Below are 21,361 nucleotides of genomic sequence, written 5' to 3'. Positions count from 1 at the left end.
GGTTCTAGTCAACTGCAAGTCAAGGCTAAAAACAGAAATAATTACGTTATTCATTTGTATCTCCAGCACAATGTCTTACCATGTTCTGTCACTTGTTTATGTCATTTCCAGCCAGAAAAAACATATTGGTCAAATAAAAATTCACTGTCTCAAAATTTGGGATGGATATGAATACTTTTGGGCTTTAGATGTAGTAGTTATTAAGGTTTGAGTATGTGTGTGTGTGAGTCTGTGTGTGTATGAGTCTGTGTTTGTGTCTCTGTGTGTGTTTGAGTCTGTGTGTTTGTGAATCTGTATGTGTCTCTGTGTGTGTTTGAATCTGTGTGTGTGTGCATGAGTCTGTGTGTGTGTCTCTCTCAGTGTGTGTGTATCTCTGAGTGTGTCTATGCATCTCTTTTTCATTCCAAGAAGTCAGTCACCTGTATCTCTGATGTACCTGCTGGAGCGTGAAGAGACCATCAGAACTCCATCACAACAGACCTGCTGCTCCAGCCCTTTCCTCTCTCTGGCTCTTTTCTCAAGTCAATTCAATAGACTTTGTTGACATGGAAAGTTAATTTACTTACATTGTCAAAGTCTACATGAAATAACATTAGTCAGACCAATGGCAGGAAGGCAATAATAATAGGCAATAATATGAAACCATTTCCACTGCTAACAGCTACTACAGAAACACTGCGCTCTCTGTCCCACTCTCAATTCAATCCTTAACATTCCTGATTTTCTCTCCTTGTGTACAATATTTCTCACTGTACCTGTTTGCCTTTCTTAGGTTTCCTTTGTACTGGCATTCATCTTGATTAACCCCAAAGTAAAGTCATGCTTAAATTGCTTCTATTTTTCGCAAAGTTTTGGTTCCATTTTTGTTAAGAAAGGAGAAGCCCCAGACATCTCTCCCACCAAACTTTAACTGACAGCCTCCAATAACATTTTACTTTACCAAATGTTCAGTTTCTGACTGATAAAATTTGCAAAAATGTTGCAAAAACTTCTCTTAGCATTACAGTTCTTTTTCAAAATTATCCCACAGATCCCACAGATTCCAGAACAGCAGTCAACCCAACGGAACCCACAGATTCCAGAACAGTATTCAACCCAGTGGATCCCAAAGATTCCTGAACAGCAGTCAACCAAGCGGATCCCATAGATTCCAGAACTGTAGTAACCCTAACCCTAACCCTCCCCTGGGGGAGACAGAATTACACAGCGTAATGCAACCTTGAATTCCCTCCCACCAGTGGCGGTCACTACCATTAGACAAGGCAGGCAGCCCATATGACCCCAGAATGCCCAAACTCAAACTGAATATATAATCATATATAAATATATAAAAAATATAATGCAAATTAATTATTTAACAATCATACAATGTGATTTTCTGGATTTTTGTTTTAGATTCCGTCTCTCACAGTTGAAGTGTACCTATGATAAAAATTATATACCTCTACATGTTTTGTAAATAGGAAAACCTGCAAAATCGGCAGTGTATCAAATGCTTGTTCTCCCCACTGTATATATATAAGTGAAAAGATTCAGACATTTCTCTGCAGGGTGCTGCATAAAGCATCACCCACATTTGGTGTTCCTTCTAGCATATTTCCTATCCTGAATCCATTTGAGGAGTTCTTCTACTCTTGGAAGTGAAAAGTATATGATCGCAACCTTACAACCAAGTAAGTCTTCTTCAAGCGATGGAAGAGGCCTGTGAAGGAACTGAGGCAGAAGCATGTCAAGGATGAATCCAACATTCAACAGGTTTTTTTCCATGATGCATGACTCATGAAAAAACATGCTGTGATGTAGATGAAATTCTCTGGCCAGATGTAATAGAGGCTGGATCAATAAAGATAATTGATTCAATGATTACATTACATTTATAGTGGGGAGAACAAGTATTTGATACACTGCCGATTTTGCAGGTTTTCCTACTTACAAAGCATGTAGAAGTCTGTAAATTTTATCATAGGCACACTTCAACTGTGAGAGATGGAATCTAAAACAAAAATCCAGAAAATTACATTGTATGATTGTTAAGTAATTAATTATTTGTATTTTATGGCATGACATAAGCATTTGATTTATCAGAAAAGCTGAACTTAATATTTGGTACAGAAACCTTTGTTTGCAATTACATTTCAAGGTCCTGGAGTTCTTGACCAGGTTTGCACACACTGCAGCAGGGAATTTGGCCCACTCCTCCAATACGGACTTTCAGCTCCCTCCAAAGATCTTCTATTGGGTTCAGGTCTGGAGACTGGCTAGGCCACTCCAGGACCTTGAGATGTTTCTTACGGTGCCACTCCTTAGTTGCCCTGGCTGTGTGTTTCGGGTCGTTGTCATGCTGGAAGATCCAGCCACAACCCATCTTCAATGCTCTTACTGAGGGAAGGAGGTTGTTGACCAAGATCTCGCGATACATTGCCCCATCCATCCTCCACTCAATACTGTGCAGTCATCCTGTCCCCTTTGCAGAAAAGCATCCCCAAAGAATGATGTTTCCACCTCCATGCTTCACGGTTGGGATGGTGTTCTTGGGGTTGTACTCATCCTTCTTCTTCCTCCAAACACGGCTAGTGGAGTTTAGACCAAAAAGCTCTATTTTTGTCTCATCAGACCACAGGACCTTCTCCCATTCCTCCTCTGGATCATCCATATGGTCATTGGCAAACTTCAGACGGGCCTGGACATGCGCTGGCTTGAGCAGGGGGACCTTGAGTGTGCTGCATGATTTTAATCCATGACGGCGTAGTGTGTAACTAATGGTTTTCTTTGAGACTGTGGTCCCAGCTCTCTTCAGGTCATTGACCAGGTCCTGCCGTGTAGTTCTGGGCTGATCCCTCACCTTCCTCATGATCGTTGATGACCCACGAGGTGAGCTCTTGCATGGAGCCCCAGACCGAGGGAGATTGACCGTCATCTTGAACTTCTTCCATTTTCTAATAATTACACCAAAAGTTGTTACCTTCTCTCCAAGCTGCTTGCCTATTGTCCTGTAGCCCATCCCAGCCTTGTGCAGGTCTACAATTTTATCCCTGATGTCCTTACCCAGCTCTCTGGTCTTGGCCATTGTGGAGAGGTTGGAGTCTGTTGAGTGTGTGGACAGGTGTCTTTTATACAGGTAACGGGTTCAAACAGGTGCAGTTAATACAGGTAATGAGTGGAGAACAGGAGGGCTTCTTAAAGAAAAACTAACAGGTCTGTGAGAGCTGGAATACTTACTGGTTGGTAGGTGATCAAATAATTATATTATAGAAAAATCATATAATGTGATTTTCTGAATTTTTGTTTTAGATTCCGTCTCTCACAGTTGAAGTGTACCTATGATATAAATTATGCTTTGTAAATAGGAAAATCTGCAAAATCGGCAGTGTATCAAATACTTGTTCTCCCCACTGTATATATATCCATATCCATATCTATATCTATATCTATAACTATATATCTATATCCATATCTATATCCATATCTACATCTAAATCCATATCGATATCTATATTCATATATATAGATATAGATATGGATATATAGATATCTATATCCATATCGATATCTATATTCATATATATATATATCCATATCCATATCTATAACTATATCCATATCTATAACTATATCGATATCTATATCCATATCCATATCTATATCTATAACTATATCTATATCCATATATATATCCATATCGACATCTATATCCGTATCTATATTCATATATATAACCATATCTATAACTATATCTATATCCATATCTATATCTATATTCTTATATATATCCATATCTACATCCATATTTACATACATATCTATATCACTGACATAGAGCAGGGTTTTCAGGGCTGGACTGAAGGTGTGATGTTATTAAAACAGTCAAGCTGTTGTTTAATAAAGGCACTCTGCAGGGTGACCACACAAATACACACCAATACACACTCAGAGACAACCACATACACACTGAGAGACAACCACATACACACTGAGAGACAACCACATACACACTCTGACACAACCACATACACACTGAGAGACAACCACATACACACTGAGAGACAACCACATACACACACTGACACAACCACATACACACTGAGAGACACCCACATACACACTCTGAAACAACCACATACACACACTGACACAACCACATACACACTGAGAGACACCCACATACACACTCTGAAACAACCACATACACACTCTGACACAACCACATACACACTCTGACACAACCACATACATGCTGTCTGTCTATGTGTGTGTGTGTGTGTGTGTGTGTGTAGGTGCTTGTCTATGGGTGTATGTGTGTGTATCTGTGTGTTTGTTTGTGTGTGTGTCTATTGGGTTTAGGTATGCAGCACCACAGAATAGTTCCAGACATGCCCATCAAAGGAATCTAATTCCTCTCCTTTAATCAACTTCTTGCACCATGCACCCGCCTTGGAATCCACAGACACACACACAGTCGTCCACACACACTTTGACATCCACACACACACACAGTCGTCCACACACACTTTGACATCCACACACACACAGTCGTCCACACACACTTTGACATCCACACACACACATTTCATTTCTGCAGGTTTTCCAGCCTGTCCAAGTTAAAATTGGACCAATTGCTTTCAGGAAAACCCTTGGGTTCAATCCGGACAAACCAAACACATCCAGTAAACACATTCAAACACATCCAGTAAACACATTCAAACTCATCCAGTAAACACATTCAAACACATCCAGTAAACACATTCAAACACATCCAGTAAACACATTCAAACACATCCAGTAAACACATTCAAACACATCCAGTAAACACATTCAAACACATCCAGTAAACACATTCAAACACATTCTACAACAGATGGTGCTGTCCCCAGTCCTCATTCACCAACTGGGAACAGAGAGTTGATAACACACACACGCACACGTGCACACACACACACACACAGACTGGTTAACATACACATAGTCCCTCTTTAAAACACACAAACATACAGATGGGCAAGCCGATATACACACACACACATACATACACACACACATACACACACACACACACGCACACACACACACACACGTGTATCTACCTTCATGGTTTGTGGCAGGGAAAGAATAACTTCCTAAATTGTATTTTCATCTCCACTGTGGCTCAAGAGGAGGAGACACAGGATACATAACAAGCAAACAGACAGACACACTGACACACACTGACGCACCCCGACACACACACACACACACAGACACAGACACACACACACACACACACACACACACAGACACGAGCTACACTTCCTAACCCTCTGCCAAAATTCTAACCACATTAGAGACACATATTTCCCTCAGTTCAGACAGACACAGACATTTGAAAGAAAAGAAAACATTGACAGAAAATTTGAAAAAACGCAACTCCTGTTTCATACAATTATAACCCAACTCCTGTAGTACACAGTAACAACTCACTTCCTGTTTAATCCCTGTTTTATACAGTTCAAGATCTTACACAGATGATACTCTTCCATAAAGACATCTTGTTATGTGTCACTCTGTTATGTGGCAGATGTTAAAGGTCAAAGGTACATTGGAAAGATCTAAAAATGCTATCTAAGATGTAACTTGTGGGCTTCATTACAGTTTTTCTCTATTGCTTACAAGCATCGGTCAATACTGAAACCACAATAACAAAACTCTTCACACAGTGTGCATTACCAACATGCATCATTGCAAAACAGTTAATCTCACCCCTAAAACTCACTAAAACCACCAAAACACTTCATACATGTCTCAAAACAAGCTTGTTCCACCAAAACACTGGTAACAATTCTCACTCAGAAACACACACTGTCACTCATAACACACTGACCTAAAAAACACTAACAACAGGCATCATTACATAAAAGTTTTCACTTGTGTTTTATTTTAAGAATTTTTCACGTAAATCCGTATTTGATCATAGAATAGGAAAAACACCTGACTTTAATGACTGTACTAAAGTATATGGAACAAGAATGAATCACAAATGCAGCAATTTGAAGGAATATCCTTTATTGTTTCTACATCGTTGCATATAGTAAATTTTACTTTTGAAAAATAATAAGTACAAACAAAAAAATGTTTTTACCCAAATTCCAGGGCTGCAACATAAACAAACCAACATCAACACATATAATATAATCACTAGCCTCTGTGTATTGTAGGAGCCAATGAGTGGTTTGTGTAACAGCGAACCATCATTGGACAGTGCTGCACACATTGTCATGTTAGCTCCTCTCTGGCCTGGGACATCCATGGCTCTCTATCCAATCACATTTCTTCCCCTGTGGTGTGTTTTTGCCAGGTTGAATCCAGCTCCATCCACAAAAGATTAGTTTTTTACATTTCCCAATACTTAGATCACTTTTCAAAACTCTTCACACAGCTCTCCAAACCAACTTTCAGCTCAGCACAGCAGTTCATTTCACTTTCAAAATGCACTAAAACTACCAAATCACTTCATACATGTCTCAAATCAACTCATTCTTCCAGAACACTAGGAAAGGTTGACAGACAACAAACACACTTTGTCACCCACAAAACAATGACCTAAAAAACACTAACAACAGGTAGCATTTTGCAATGTTTTCTTGTGTAAAACAAGGACACATCTCTGTTTATAATTCACTGCAATGTATGTTACTGGAATGAATCAGACATGATGCAGAAAGTCACAATATGTTTTTGCACTGAGTAATTCCAAAATACAAGAATTTGTATACACACCATCCACTGATACAGATACAATAGTAATGCAAATCTACTCGGTCTTCTCCATTTGGCCAAAGGTTCTCATCCACATCACATCTTATGTCATCTAGGGCAATACACCTAGGAAAGAATCTTCTGGCATGCCTGATCCATCCCTGACAATCTTCTGCTGATATGTCCAGGCATCCAGCATTCATCGCGTCCAGGAGGGATATTTGATCATGTGGATGGTGGTCATAAACCTTCCACCTCCATGAGGAAAATAATTCCTCTATGGGGTTGAGGAATGGAGAGTAAGATGGGAGGAAAAGTGACACAATTCTGGGATGGGCTGCAAACCACTCGGTGACTGCACGGGAGTGGTGAAATGCCACATTGTCCCATACAATTATAAATGTTGGCTGATTTCTTCTCTCCATCCCTTTCCTCACCTAGCACAACCCTTCCATAGAGGTCATGCAGGGACGCAAGGAGACGTTCAGTGTTGTATGGCCCAATTAGTGGTTTGTGTAACAGCAGTCCATCAGTGGATAATGCTGCACACATTGTGATGTTGGCACCCCTCTGGCCCGGGACATCCACTGTGGCTCTCTTCCAAATCATGTTCAGAGTTTCTCTCAAAAGGCACAGTGTACAACTGTTTCATCCTTACCTGATGTTCTTTCAGGACTCTACAAATAGTTGTTATGCTTACACTGTGAATATTTGCAAAAGTAACGTTGTCTGCCAAGACTCTGTCTGGAATCTCAGTGAGTTTTATACTATTGATTCTGATGACCATATCAACAATGGCAGTTTCCTGCACATCAGTGAACATCCTTCCTCTCCCACCTGTGTGAGGTAACTATTGAGTCCTAAGCAGATATGCAAAAGCAATTACACACAAGTCTATTTACTTCTGTAATGTGCAACTCAGTCAAATGCCCTTGCAGAATACAAGTTACCTGTTGGTTTGCCGGAAAACTCTAACAATAGATGCCACTGTCGAGTGTTGCAGATTTGGCTGCAATCTCTGACCAGCCTCTCTCATTGAGAGACCATGATTTACTACATGATCAATTACAGTAGCTCTGATCTCATCTGAGACTACAGCTCTTGATCTTCCTCTTATTCCTCGCCCCCACCCAGCCACTCTTCTTCCTCTTTCAGCCACTTGTCTATTTCTGGCTGGGTCCATTTTCTGGCTGGGTCCACATCACAATGCAAAACTACTCAGCAGTTGTCTCCTTTTGTAATGAAAATGAAAGAGTAACAACTGTGTAGATGTTCATCTACAATGAGAATCAGCTGTGGTTGGTCCTATTGTCCAATTGTTTTTATAGCATCTAATTTTAAGATTTAAAATATATTTCATTAAAATATTATTGTAGAATTGTAGCAAATTGCTGCCTTATTCAGTTTTGTATTATGTTATTGTTTTGAACTTAAGTTTAACAGTTTTGAAAACAGTATGTAAGCATGTGCAAATTGGCCTGTAAGTACACAGAGTTTTGGCGGTTGTTGTGTTGAAGTGAGAAAAGAATTAATGTAATTTGAAAGATGTAGTCATTGAATGCATTTTGTGCCAAAGCGATGAGAATTGATCCTCAGTTTAGCCCACTTATTCTTCTGTTGTGCTCACTGTGTGAAGAGTTTAGAAAAAGCGACTGTAAAAAACTATAATTTATGTGCAGTTTGACTGGCTTCCATCTCCATTACTCTCTAAAAAAATCAGTAAATCCATAATTTTACAGTACTTCACATTATGTGTAAATGTGTAAATACCCTGTTTGGTTATTGAACAGACATCTTACCTGGATATATTGATACCGGAGTTCTTTCACACATTCGCCGTTTCTCTCAAGGGGCACAGTGTACAACACTTGGGTCGGTTTTCAGTTGAAACTGCAATCAACTGTCTTTGGATTGACTAAATATTCTAACATTATTAACATTTTCTAACAAATATCAAACATTTTATTTATATTTCAATCTAGTTACTGCAGAAATGCACACCAGTTGCATTCTGTTATGAATGTGTTTTTGACCATTTTGAGAACAGTGTGTAAGCATTTGAGAAAACGTGCAGTGAATATATTTTGTAGGTGGTTGAGATTGAATGAGAACAGAGTTCATAGATTTTGGGGAATGTGTTCATTGAATGCATTTTGTGTGAAAGCAATGAGGAATTTTTCCTAGTTTGGTTCACATACACTTCTGTTTTGCTGACTGTGGGAAGAGTTTTGTTACTGTAACTTCTGTATTGTTCAATGCTTGTAAGCAATCAGGAAAAACTGTAATGTTTTCATTAAACTTCACTAAATGATTAGCAAGCATCTCGAAAAAAAGTTTACAATTACTTCATGTCAAGGAAGACAAGAAACAGATGTATGATTATTGACATTGTGTTTATGTTTTGTTGACCTCTTGGTCAGTTCATGAATATGTGGGTTGACAAGTGATTTATATGATATATAAATATGATATATATAAATATTTATGTGATATATATACCATTAGGAGGCAGTTCATTATCTCCTTCCGAACCTGTAACAATCTCCTAAAAGATTATATATACCTCAACTATATTCCTCAGAGGCAGTGGCAGTTTTAGAGATTTGGGGGCCTTAGGTAGAGACTGGTTGAGGCCCTAACATCATCTATTTTTACCTTTTTTCCTTATCAAAGCCACTCCGGCATTTTTAACATACCTTCTTTATTTATTGTTGAATGGAACTGCCACTTCTAAAGACACTTGCATTGCTGCCCCTTTCAGTAGAATAAATCAATTACTTTAAAAATAATTAGCTGAAGAGTACATTGTGCCTTATAAGCTACGACTGCAGTAAATCAAATCAATCAATCAATCAAATGTATTTATAACGTCAGCAGTTACAAAACACCCAGCCAAAACATATCAGACTGGCAGCTGGAATTGTCAGGTCCCAACAAAACACAGCCAGGAGGACTTTTGACAGGGACAGCAATGAGTCTTTAGAACATGGTACTCGGATGGAGTGGGCCAAGACCTCATGTCCTCCTGAGTTTGAACGAAGCAGGAGACAAGAAAATTGTGAAAATGCATTCCTTAGATTTACAGATATTTACAGTGGAGAAGGAGAACTGACCCTACTCCCCCAGCACAATAATATAGCAGTGTAAAACCTTGGGGCTGAGACAGGGGGGTCCAGTGACACTGTGGCCCTGTCCGGGGGAGGCCCTGGACAGGGCCACATCTAGAAGATCACATTGTGCTGTCAGCAGCACCAGTAGTAGTCCAACCATGTTATACTATCATTATGCTATAAGATCTCTTGGTTGTCTGGGCTCAATAATATGAATAAAAACGAGTTACCGTTAACACGCACCGTCCCTCTGTCACATCTTCCTTCTTTCCTCCTCCTCCCTCCCTCTGTCACATCTTCCTTCTTTCCTCCTCCTCCCTCCCTCTGTCACATCTTCCTTCTTTCCTCCTCCTCCCTCCCTCTGTCACATCTTCCTTCTTTCCTCCTCCTCCCTCCCTCTGTCACATCTTCCTTTCCTCCTCCTCCCTCCCTCTGTCACATCTTCCTTCTTTCCTCCTCCTCCCTCCCTCTGTCACATCTTCCTTCTTTCCTCCTCCTCCCTCCCTCTGTCACATCTTCCTTTCCTCCTCCTCCCTCCCTCTGTCACATCTTCCTTTCCTCCTCCTCCTCCCTCCCTCTCTCACATCTTCCTTTCCTCCTCCTCCTCCCTCCCTCTGTCACATCTTCCTTTCCTCCTCCTCCCTCCCTCTGTCACATCTTCCTTCTTTCCTCCTCCTCCCTCCCTCTGTCACATCTTCCTTTCCTCCTCCTCCCTCCCTCTGTCACATCTTCCTTCTTTCCTCCTCCTCTCTCTCTCCATCACTTCTTCTTCCCTTCCTCCTCCCTCCATCTGTCACTTGTTCCTTCCTCCTGTGTCTGTAATGAATAGCTGGCGTATTAATAGCTGAAGGTGTGACACTGTCCCAGAACTCCCACTGACACCCCATATACACCCACATACACCCACATACACCCACAAACACACACACATACACCCCATACACACACACATACACCCCATACACCCACATACACCCACACATACACACACACACATACACACACACATACACCCCATACACACACATACATACACCCACATACACCCATAAACACCCACATACACCCACATACACACACATACACACACATACACACACATACACACACCCATACACCCCATACACACACACATACACCCCATACACACACATACACCCCATACACACACATACACCCCATACACACACATACACCCCATACACACACATACACCCCATACACACACACATTTAATTGCCCTTAAAAAAATCCTACTTTTTAACAAACACTAAATCTTACTCTAACCCTGTCCCTAACCATAACCCTAACCCTAAACCTAACCCTAACAATAATCCCAATAACGTAACATTTATGAACAACCTTTAGTTACTAATGTCTATATCTAACCGGTCATCAGTAACACTAACACTATGTCCTAACCAAAAATGCCCGTAAAATAAAAATACAAATGTTTGCATTAAAGGAACCGTATGTAGGATTGTGGCCAAAACTGGTACTGCAATCACTTTAATAATACTGTAGAGCGGTTGCCAGACAAGCTGCAGGATTCAGCAGAAACGTAGGCTGCTTCTACGAGCTTCCAATGGCAAGTGACGACGAGTCGTACACAGTAAATTTTTTTTGTTAATTATGTTTATGCTTAATGAACAGAAAAAGAGATATTTTGCGGAGTAATTATGTATTGCAAAAATGTAATTGTCATACTAATTGTCATTAGTCAAATATAACCGTAAAGATGTATGCTCTTATGTGACAGTACATTGTTAGAACAGTAGCTGTTAGTCTAACTTGTAACGATAGGTATCTGTCATTAACGTAAGTACAAGCACAAGCCTATGTCACTATGTGTAACCGATATCAAAGATACAGCTATTCATTTAGCTGACGCTATAAGTGAAAGCGGACAGCTGTATTTTTTTACTTACCCTGCAGCACACGTCCATAACGCTAAAATATGTGATGTGAAAGATTACATGACATTCTACTATTTTTGGCTGTAGAACTTGCATGAAAAACAAATAGGCTACAAAAGTTCCAAGTGGGCCAACTTTCTTTAACGTCATAGGCTACACTGTGCTTTTCATAAGTGTTATGGACATTAGAAAAAGTTATTTTACCTTGGAATTGCACCTAGTGCTTCCAAACCAACACTAACATAGTGCATAGCCCAAAAGGCAGAGGATGTTTATTTTGAGTTAGGCTTCTGTCTCAATTACGTTTCAAATTGCCATAATGGGCGTGCTAATGTTGTTTTCCTCAGCATCTCAGCATAAGGACAGAGAAACGGGCTCTGATAATGCATTGCTAATGTTAGCATACGTCCATATGAGCTAACGTAACGTTACTTTGCACGAACATGCATAACTTTGTTCGACTGTCATGAATATATGAAATGTCCATTGACATCAAGTACAAGTTAGTCAAACATAGATAAATCTTACCTGTCCAGGAGAAAATTAGCAACGTTGGCATCTGTCTTCAAATTCTTCTCCGTTTACAGCCGTCTCCATCTTTCAAAGGCATCTCCTATACAAATTATTGTTTTATTTCGGATTTTGTCACAACGTATTTTGGAATTATAACGAGGTCTTTTAGATTTCGTAACGTTAGACATATTTATCCAACTAGAGTTAAGGTAGGTTAGAGCACCTTTATTCTGTCAGACCAGTGCAGTTAAAGTGAAAACGTAACGCCATTGCACGCCGACACGCTTACGAGAGGAACGGCATCGGCTGAATGAGAAGAGGAAACGAGAGCACGGGCGCATCGTACAAAGAGACGTTGGATACGAAGTAAAGAAAAACATTTGTATATATTGTTTGATTTAACAGCCTAATTTGTTGCATATGCCTTACAATTGACGTATTGTTGAACAGATACACGTTTTTTCTATCTGTAGTAGTTCAGTAACACTAAAGTGTTTTGTTAAAACTTTGAAATGTCAGTTTATGGAGAAAAATCTCAATATGATGAATCAAATCAGCAAATTGAGTCCCTTCGGGCAGAGTTGACTAGTTTAAATGAACAGTTAATATTTCAAAGTGATGATGATACTGAAAGGGAAAGATTAGAGTCACTCATAGCTGATATTCATGCTAAAATACAGTCACTTCAAATAGCAAAACCTACTGCTTCCACTTCAAGAAGAGATGAATCCAGGAAATCTTCACGGGAGAGAAAATTAACTCCAAAAATGCAAGAGCTCAAGCAGCAAGACATTTCTCTAAAGGAGAGTAAATTCTTCAAGTTGTATGAAAGCTGGAAAGAACAAGTAAGAATTACACGTACCAAACTTAAGGATGAGTGCTCTGACCAAGACTTGGGTGACATGATGGAAACTGTTGAAGGGCTGGAAACTCAAGTAAAAAATGTGTACGAACTTATACGATCTCAATCACTACCTTCAACTGAGATTAGAAGAAAAATTGATTCCTGTACAGCAGTAACAACCGATTTGATGGGGCTAATGAAAGTACGTATGAGTGAAGTAGGGCAGGAGGAATTTGAAGCTAGTGCAGAAGATGCAAGAATTCGTATGGTGCTTGACAAAGATTATGCTAAGTCAATCTTTTCAGCTACAAGCTCCAAGTCTACTATTCGTAGTCACCATTCAAGCTGCTCATCAGAACAGCAAAGCATCTCCGCAAAAAGAGCAGAGTTTGCCGCACAGTTAGCTGCAAAGCAGGCAGAGATAAAAATGGAGGAGGCTATTGCTGCTCAAAGACAAGAACTTAAAAGATTGGAAAATGAGCGAGATCTTCAAGTAATAGCTGCAAAGCTCAAAGCATACTCTGAAGCTGACTCAGGTGAGTCCAATAACGAAAGAATAAAAGCATGCTATGAGGTGACTCCTCCAGTAGCTTTTAAGGAAGTTAAAGAGGAACAAACTACCCATTTTGATAAGGAAACCTCAGTAGTACAAGCCTTACATGACACAATGGTTCTCAGCAGACTTCCTGCACCTGAGCCCTCCGTTTTCTCAGGAGACCCACTTAAGTTCTTAGAATGGAGAACAAGTTTCAAGGCATTGATAGAACAGCGATGCACAAATTCAGCTGATAAGTTGTTCTATCTACAAAAATATATCAGTGGTGAGGCACAATCTGTATTGGAAGGAAGCTTCTACAGAAAGGACGATGAAGCCTATGGTCAAGCTTGGGAAGCATTGAATTCTCGGTACGGCCATCCGTTTGCAATTCAGTGTGCTTTTAGAGAAAAACTGAATAACTGGCCAAAGATTGGTTCAAGAGAATCAGTTAAACAGAGAGTTAAGTGACTTTCTGACTGCCTGCAGCAATGCCATGCCACACATCAAAGGGCTTCAGGTGTTAAATGACTGTGAAGAGAATAGAAAAATGCTACAAAAACTCCCTGATTGGGTGACGTCTCGTTGGAATCGCCATGTTACAATGCAGTTGAGAAAAAAGGAGGAATACCCTAATTTCAAAGAGTTTGCTGAATTTCTGGCACAAGAAGCAGAAATAGCCTGCAACCCTGTGTCATCCTTTCATGCCTTAAAGCTCTCTGAAGAACGGTCATCTAGAGAAGTTAAACGCTCAAAGGTTAATGCATTCATCACAAATGTGAAAGCATCAGACAAAACAAGCACAGTGCCGAAAAAATACAGTGTAGAGGAATGCAACTCAGTGGGGTCAAACAGGTCCAATAAAGTAAGTGCAGCGCCTTTATGTCCATACCTAGTCACTTGCAGATGTTGTGGGGAAAGTCATTCCATCTACAAATGTCAAATGTTTGCCAGTAAATCTGTGGAGGAAAAGAGAAAGTTCATATTTGACAATAACCTGTGCTTCAGCTGTCTTAGGAAAGGACATAATTCAAAGGATTGCAAGAACAAAGCTACTTGTAATATGTGCAAGAAACAGCATCCAACACCACTTCATGAAGACCGTTCGTTTTCTGCAGCCCTTTCTCATGTTAAGCAAACAGAAGAAAATACATCTTCTCTTTCTTGTTGCGTAGACGGAGGTAACGGTGGGAGCACATCAATGATCGTGCCAGTATGGATTTCTTCAATTGACAATCCTGAAAGAGAGACCTTAGTGTACGCCCTACAAGATACCCAGAGTAGCAACACTTTTGTAGACCAAGAGGTCTGTGAGAGGATGGGGACAGTTTCAGAGCCTGTCAAGTTAAAGCTCACTACCATGATGGGAAAAGATTCTGTGGTTCAAAGTGAAAGAGTTAGTGGGCTCAGAGTTAGGGGGCTTTCTTCTCACAACCTAATTAATTTGCCACCATCCTATACCAGAGATTTCATTCCACTTGAACGTTCCCACATTCCTACCTCTGAAACTGCAAGAAGGTGGAAACATCTGAATAAAATAGCACACGAAATACCAGAGTTGTTGGATTGTAAGGTTGGACTTCTGATAGGTTACGACTGCTCAAGAGCTTTAGCACCTCGACAAGTCATCACAGGAGATGATAATGAGCCGTATGCCATCAGGACTGACCTGGGTTGGAGTATTGTTGGTAGTTCACAACAGGTTGTAAAGTTGACAGAAGTCACTGGTCTGTGTCATCGTGTTTCTGTTAAGGAACTTCCGATACTGACTCCTGTCGCTGTCATCAGAGCCCTTGAACAGGACTTTAGAGATACAAATCCAAAGGAAAAGAGCATATCGCATGATGATATACAGTTCATGCAATTACTGAATGAGAAAATTAAACAGAATACAGAGGGACACCTGGAGATGCCTCTTCCCTTTAAGACACGTCCACAATTACCGGAAAATAAGCGTCTGGCTCTTGTGCGGCTGAAACGTTTGCAAGGAAAATTTGAGAGAAACCCAAAATTCAAGACTGACTATGTTAAATTCATGGAGAGTGTCTTCAATGATGGTGATGCAGAGAGAGCTGAACATCAACCCAAGCCAGGAAATGTCTGGTATATTCCTCACCAAGGGGTGTACCACCCCAGAAAGCCAGAGAAAATTAGAGTTGTGTTCGACTGCTCTGCCAAGTATGACGGCACTGCTTTGAATGATCACTTACTAACTGGACCTGATCTAACTAATGGGCTTACAGGGGTACTCTGCAGGTTTCGTAAACATCCAGTCACAGTTATTTGTGACGTAGAAAGGATGTTCCACAGATTCCATGTGAGCCAAGAAGACAGAGATTTCTTGCGGTTCTTGTGGTGGGAAAATGGCGATATACATTCAGAGCCAAAAGAATATCGCATGAAAGTCCATCTTTTTGGGGCAGCATCCTCACCTGGCTGCGCAAATTATGGAATGAAGTATCTTGCATGCCAAAATGAAAGAGAGTATCCTGCAGCAGCCAGCTTCATCAAAAGGAATTTCTATGTTGATGATGGGCTCATTAGTGTCGAAGATGTGGACACAGCTATCAAACTAATTCAAGAAGCCCGAAATGTATGTGCAAAAGGGAAATTGCGGCTACACAAGTTTATGTCAAACAACAGAATGGTTTTGGAGTCAATTCCTGTCAGCGAAAGAGCCAGCGAAGTTCAAGATGTGGACCTTGGTTCTGATGAACTCCCTGTTCAGACCGTGTTGGGAGTAAAGTGGAGTATAAAAAGTGACACCTTTTCCTTTAAAGTTGCCCTGGATGAGAAACCGGCAACACGGCGAGGAATTCTCTCTACTGTGGTGTCTGTGTTTGACCCACTAGGCTTTCTGTCTCCCTTCCTCCTTTTGGGTAAAAGGGTACTCCAGGCGATGTGCCAAAAGGGTGTTGGATGGGATGAACCGCTGCCTGAAGAGTTAATGCCACAATGGACAAGCTGGCTCAACGAACTGAAGAACCTGAAAAATCCCCAGATTAGGAGATGTTTTGCTCCTGAACATCTAGGTACTGTCCAGAGGATTGAACTCCATCACTTTTCAGATGCGAGTAGTTATGGCTATGGTCAGTGCTCATATATCCGAGTGTTGAATGAAGACAAAGTGCACTGCTCCTTTGTTATTGGCAAGGCAAGGGTTGCACCCACAAAAGTCGTGACCATACCAAGGCTCGAGTTGACAGCTGCGGTGATCTCTTCAGCAGTCAGTAGCATGTTAAAGGAGGAGCTGGAGCTCAAAATTTACCAAGAATATTTTTGGACAGACTCAAAAGTAGTCTTAGGCTACATAAACAATGAAGCCCGTAGATTTCACGTTTTTGTGGCAAATCGAGTTCAAAGAATTCGTGAAACAACTGACCCTGCACAGTGGCATTATATAAATTCGGATCAAAATCCAGCGGATCATGCCTCCAGGGGCCTCAAAGTGTCAGATCTGATTCACTCAAATTGGCTAACAGGACCCAAGTTTCTTTGGGAAAAGGATATTATCACACCAAAGACAACTCCAGAGCTGCTTGTTGGCTATCCTGAAATCAGAACAACACAAGTACTACAAACAAAGGTAGTAGAAGAAAAGTTTTTGGAGAGGTTTAAGCGTTTTTCAAAATGGCACACAGCAGTGAAAGTTGTCGCTCGAATCCAGAAATTTGCAAGACACAAAACAGTTCAACCCATAAATGTTGAAGACATGAGCATGGCCAGTATCGTGCTTGTAAAATTGGCGCAAAAGGATGCCTTCAAAGATGAGTTGGAAAAACTGAGTCATGGCAAATTGCCACACTGTCATCCATTGTTCCAACTAGACCCAGTACTGCATGATGGTGTTCTCAGGGTGGGAGGGCGATTGAGGAAAGCTTCCTTATCTCCTGACTCAAAACACCCAGCAATTCTACCGAGAGATAGTGTAGTTACACGTCTTATCTTGGATTACTGCCATGAAAAAACTCAGCACCAAGGCAGAGGACAGACCCTCAATGAATTGAGAGCAAACGGTTACTGGGTTGTTGGTGGCAGCAAAGTTGTTGCAAATCACATTACGCAATGTGTTACGTGCAGGCGAAATCGCAGGTCAACAGAGATGCAAAAGATGGCTGATCTACCAGCTAGCCGTGTTGATCCCTCTCCACCGTTCTCTTATTGTGGGATGGATTGTTTCGGACCATTTCTCATCAAGCAAGGTCGTAAAGAACATAAGAGATATGGTCTCATAATCACCTGTTTCTCCTCAAGGGCAATACACATAGAGATGCTGGAAGATCTTACAACTGATGCCTTCATAAATGCCTTGCGGTGCTTTATAGCTATCCGTGGAGCTGTAAGAGAGATCAGATCAGATCAAGGGACAAATTTTGTTGGAGCGAAAAATGAGCTGACAAAAGCTCTGAAAGAATTGGACAAGGACAGATTGACTTCTTACCTATCCCAGAAGCAATGTGACTTCATAATGAACGTACCTGATGCCAGTCACATGGGAGGGGTTTGGGAAAGGCAGATCAGAACAGTTAGGAGTGTTCTAAGCTGGGTTCTTTCGCGGAGCTCAGGAAGATTGGATGATGCTTCCTTGAGAACTTTCTTCTATGAAGCCATGTCGATCATTAATAGCCGCCCACTCACCACAGATACAATCTATGATCCCAAGGGGCTAGAGCCACTTACACCAAACCATTTACTCACCATGAAATCCTCCATTCCTCTGCCTCCACCAGGCAAATTTGTGCAAGAAGACCTGTACGGAAGAAAACGGTGGCGTAGAGTGCAATATTTGACGGAGCAATTTTGGAGTAGATGGAGGAAGGAATATCTGACGACCATTACTTTCAGACAACGATGGCATACTCCAAGACGCAATGTGAAGATTGGGGATATTGTCATCGTCAAGGAGGAAGGAGTTCAGCGAAATGAATGGAGACTTGGAAGAGTGCTTGATGTTTGTGAAGATGAAGATGGCCTGGTGCGGAAAGCCACAATACAAATAGGAAATAGAAAGTTAGGGAAAGAGGGGCAACGACTTACTAATCCATCCATTCTTGAACGTCCTATTCACAAATTAGTGGTACTAATAGAAAACAATTAGGCCTAAATATTATGTAGATCTAATCTCTTTACTCCTACACAAGTTGAGTTTGAAGTATTAAGAGTTTATAATATTGGATTTGATCTAGAGACTCAGGGAAAATTCTATTTTGTTTGTGAAATTACTAAATTTATTCGAACTTTTGCATAAGTTCATTATAAATTATAGTAATTTGGTGGGAGTGTAACTGTCAATGACATGTTTTTTGTTGATGTGTATTTGCTTTATGTTATAAATTAATGTAAATTTGAGTTCATTTAATTAAAAAAACAATTGTGATATACAGAAGTCAATATTCATAATTTATGTATAAAGTTAAGGGGTTATTTAAGTAAGGATTACGTTGATAACGAGGTGTCAAATGACCCGGTTCAGTTTAGAGCGGATTTGCGTCATTTGGGTCAGAAGAACTAAAATGGATGCAGAGAAACGACAGGTAGTCTGTCAAAGAAATTCTTAATCTGCATGGTTTGAGAGGCGAACACGGTAATTTAACTTTATAAATATCTGATAATGTGTATAATGTTGTTTTATATTGCTTTACGTCCACGATGTGATGTGCTATTCATGATGTTGATGGGATTCGTTGTATTTCTGTTACAACATTTGCCTGCATAACATTAGATATTGACACGAGAGACGCAAAATGCATATTTTGAATATATGTTTTTTATTTCTTGTAGTTTTCACGGTGTCTACAGTGTCTATTCTAAAGAGAGAGAGTGAATAAACAACAAAAGACATCTGTATGAAGCGTGGCCTTTATTCTGTCAGACCAGTGCAGTTAAACCTGTATTGGTAAGTCAGAATCACACCCTGAGTGTCAGAGATGGTCTCCACTGGCGGTTCCGTCTTCGTGACCGGGTTATCAATGGCTCCTGGTTACACTCAGGTGTGTTTCTAATCTGGTGTCTACGTGTGTGTTACTGAGTGTGTGTTACTCAGTGTGTGTGTTTCTCAATGTGTGTGTGTGTGTGTCCTGCAGAGCAGAGCGTCTGTCTTTCTGTGATCCTGCTGGCAGGGCTGCCCAGTACGGAGATGGATCACTGCCCTTCTGTTGGAACAGGCACACAGCAAGCTACACCCAGACATCAGCAGGCTACACCCAGACATCAGCTGGCTACACCCAGACATCGGCTGGCTACACCCAGACATCGGCTGGCTACACCCAGACATCGGCTGGCTACACCCAGACATCGGCAGACTACACCCAGACATCAGCAGGCTACACCCAGACATCAGCAGGCTACACCCAGACATCAGCAGGCTACACCCAGACATCAGCAGGCTAATGAGACAAATCCAGAAGGGACAATGGGATTGAGTGAGAGAGAGATGAAGGGAGATGGATGAGTAAGAGAGAATCAGGAAAGGATGATAAAATTTGAGTTAGTGTGACTGGCAATAAATGGACCCTGTGTAACTGGATGTCTGGAGGAGGAGGATGAGGAGAGGATTAGAGAAGGAAGCTTTTACATCCCTGTATGGGATGTGAGGAACGGATTAACAGACTGAGATCAAGACCGAAAAGGACTGGTTTAAAATACATACTGGTCCAAAGCACTACATTCTGTGAAGTTAACACACACAATTGTTTTACAATGTATTTGACATGGATCATTCTGTATATATATATCAATATGTTGATATAGAGTTATTGGGCTTATGTAGCTTCCCCAAACAAATAATGGAAAATGATTTGATATGACAATAAAGGGTCTCCAAGTAGATTCTACAACATTTACCAGGTTTTCAAAAGAAAACTTTCTTGTTCCAGACATATTTTGATATTTTTTTTAGCACCAACAGGATATTTTAAGGCGCATTTTAAGGACTTGCTTAATGAGAAGGATGTTCTCATTCGATTTTCACACTTGCATATGTTGAAGTGAGCGAGAACCACCATTAGCCCAGGGTTAGCCTGCGCTGCTCTGGACCAGGGCTAGCACCGACGATTCAGGGCCAGAAACACGGTGACAAAACAACCAGTGAGAAACAGGGTCAAGAATGAACCCTTCCCTTCCTCCTGCCCTGACAGGGAGTTTCCCTGGCTGTCCCCTTTACATTTTACACCACGCTTTACACCACGCTTTACACCACGCTACTGGATCACAAATGGCACCCGCCCCCACTAATGACACATTCTCATAATTAATTCACCCTGATGGCTTACAGGTGTGGTCATATAATTAGAATATCATCAACATGTTGATTTAGTTCACTAATTCCAATCTAAAAGTGAAACTTGTATATTATATTCATTCATTTCACACATATTGATATATTTCTTTTAATTTTGATGATAATAACTGACAACTAATGAAAACCCTAAATTCAGTATCTCAGAAAATTTGAATATTGTGAAAAGGTTCAATATGGAAGACGCCTGGTGCCACACTCTAATCAGCTAATTAACTCAAAACACCTGCAAAGGCCTTTAAATGGTCTCTCAGTCTAGTTCTGTAGGCTACACAATCATGGGGAAGACTGCTGACTTGACAGCTGTCCAAAAGACGACCATTGACACCTTGCACAAGGAGGGCAAGACACAAAAGGTCATTGCTAAAGAGGCTGGCTGTTCACAGAGCTCTGTGTCCAAGCACATTAATAGAGAGG

The 21,361-nt window shown here is 40.7% G+C and overlaps 1 protein-coding gene across 3 annotated transcripts; it reads left to right on the top strand.

Annotated features, from left to right (window-relative positions):
• Positions 1–12,512: 12,512 nt before the first annotated feature.
• On the top strand, positions 12,513–20,448 carry LOC117595176 (DNA-directed RNA polymerase II subunit RPB1-like). 3 transcript variants are annotated; one of them, XR_004576401.1, is made up of 3 exons: positions 19,080–19,231; positions 19,429–19,637; positions 19,731–20,448. XR_004576401.1 is itself a non-coding variant. In XM_034295040.1 (2 exons), exons 1-2 carry the CDS (start codon positions 12,579–12,581, stop codon positions 20,035–20,037), a joined length of 363 nt encoding a protein of 120 aa, XP_034150931.1. In that variant the 5' UTR covers positions 12,513–12,578; the 3' UTR covers positions 20,038–20,448. The 3 variants fall into 3 exon arrangements, 1 of the variants encoding a protein (XP_034150931.1); XM_034295040.1 differs by lacking the exons at positions 19,080–19,231; positions 19,429–19,637 and adding an exon at positions 12,513–12,634; XR_004576400.1 differs by having other exon boundaries at positions 19,080–19,637.
• Positions 20,449–21,361: the final 913 nt, after the last annotated feature.

The sequence above is a fragment of the Esox lucius genome, chromosome 11, assembly GCF_011004845.1.
Source record: "Esox lucius isolate fEsoLuc1 chromosome 11, fEsoLuc1.pri, whole genome shotgun sequence".
In the NCBI taxonomy this organism is placed as follows: Eukaryota; Metazoa; Chordata; class Actinopteri; order Esociformes; family Esocidae; genus Esox; species Esox lucius.
Note: the sequence above shows the minus strand (reverse complement) of the source record. Positions and strands in the feature narration are given on the sequence as shown.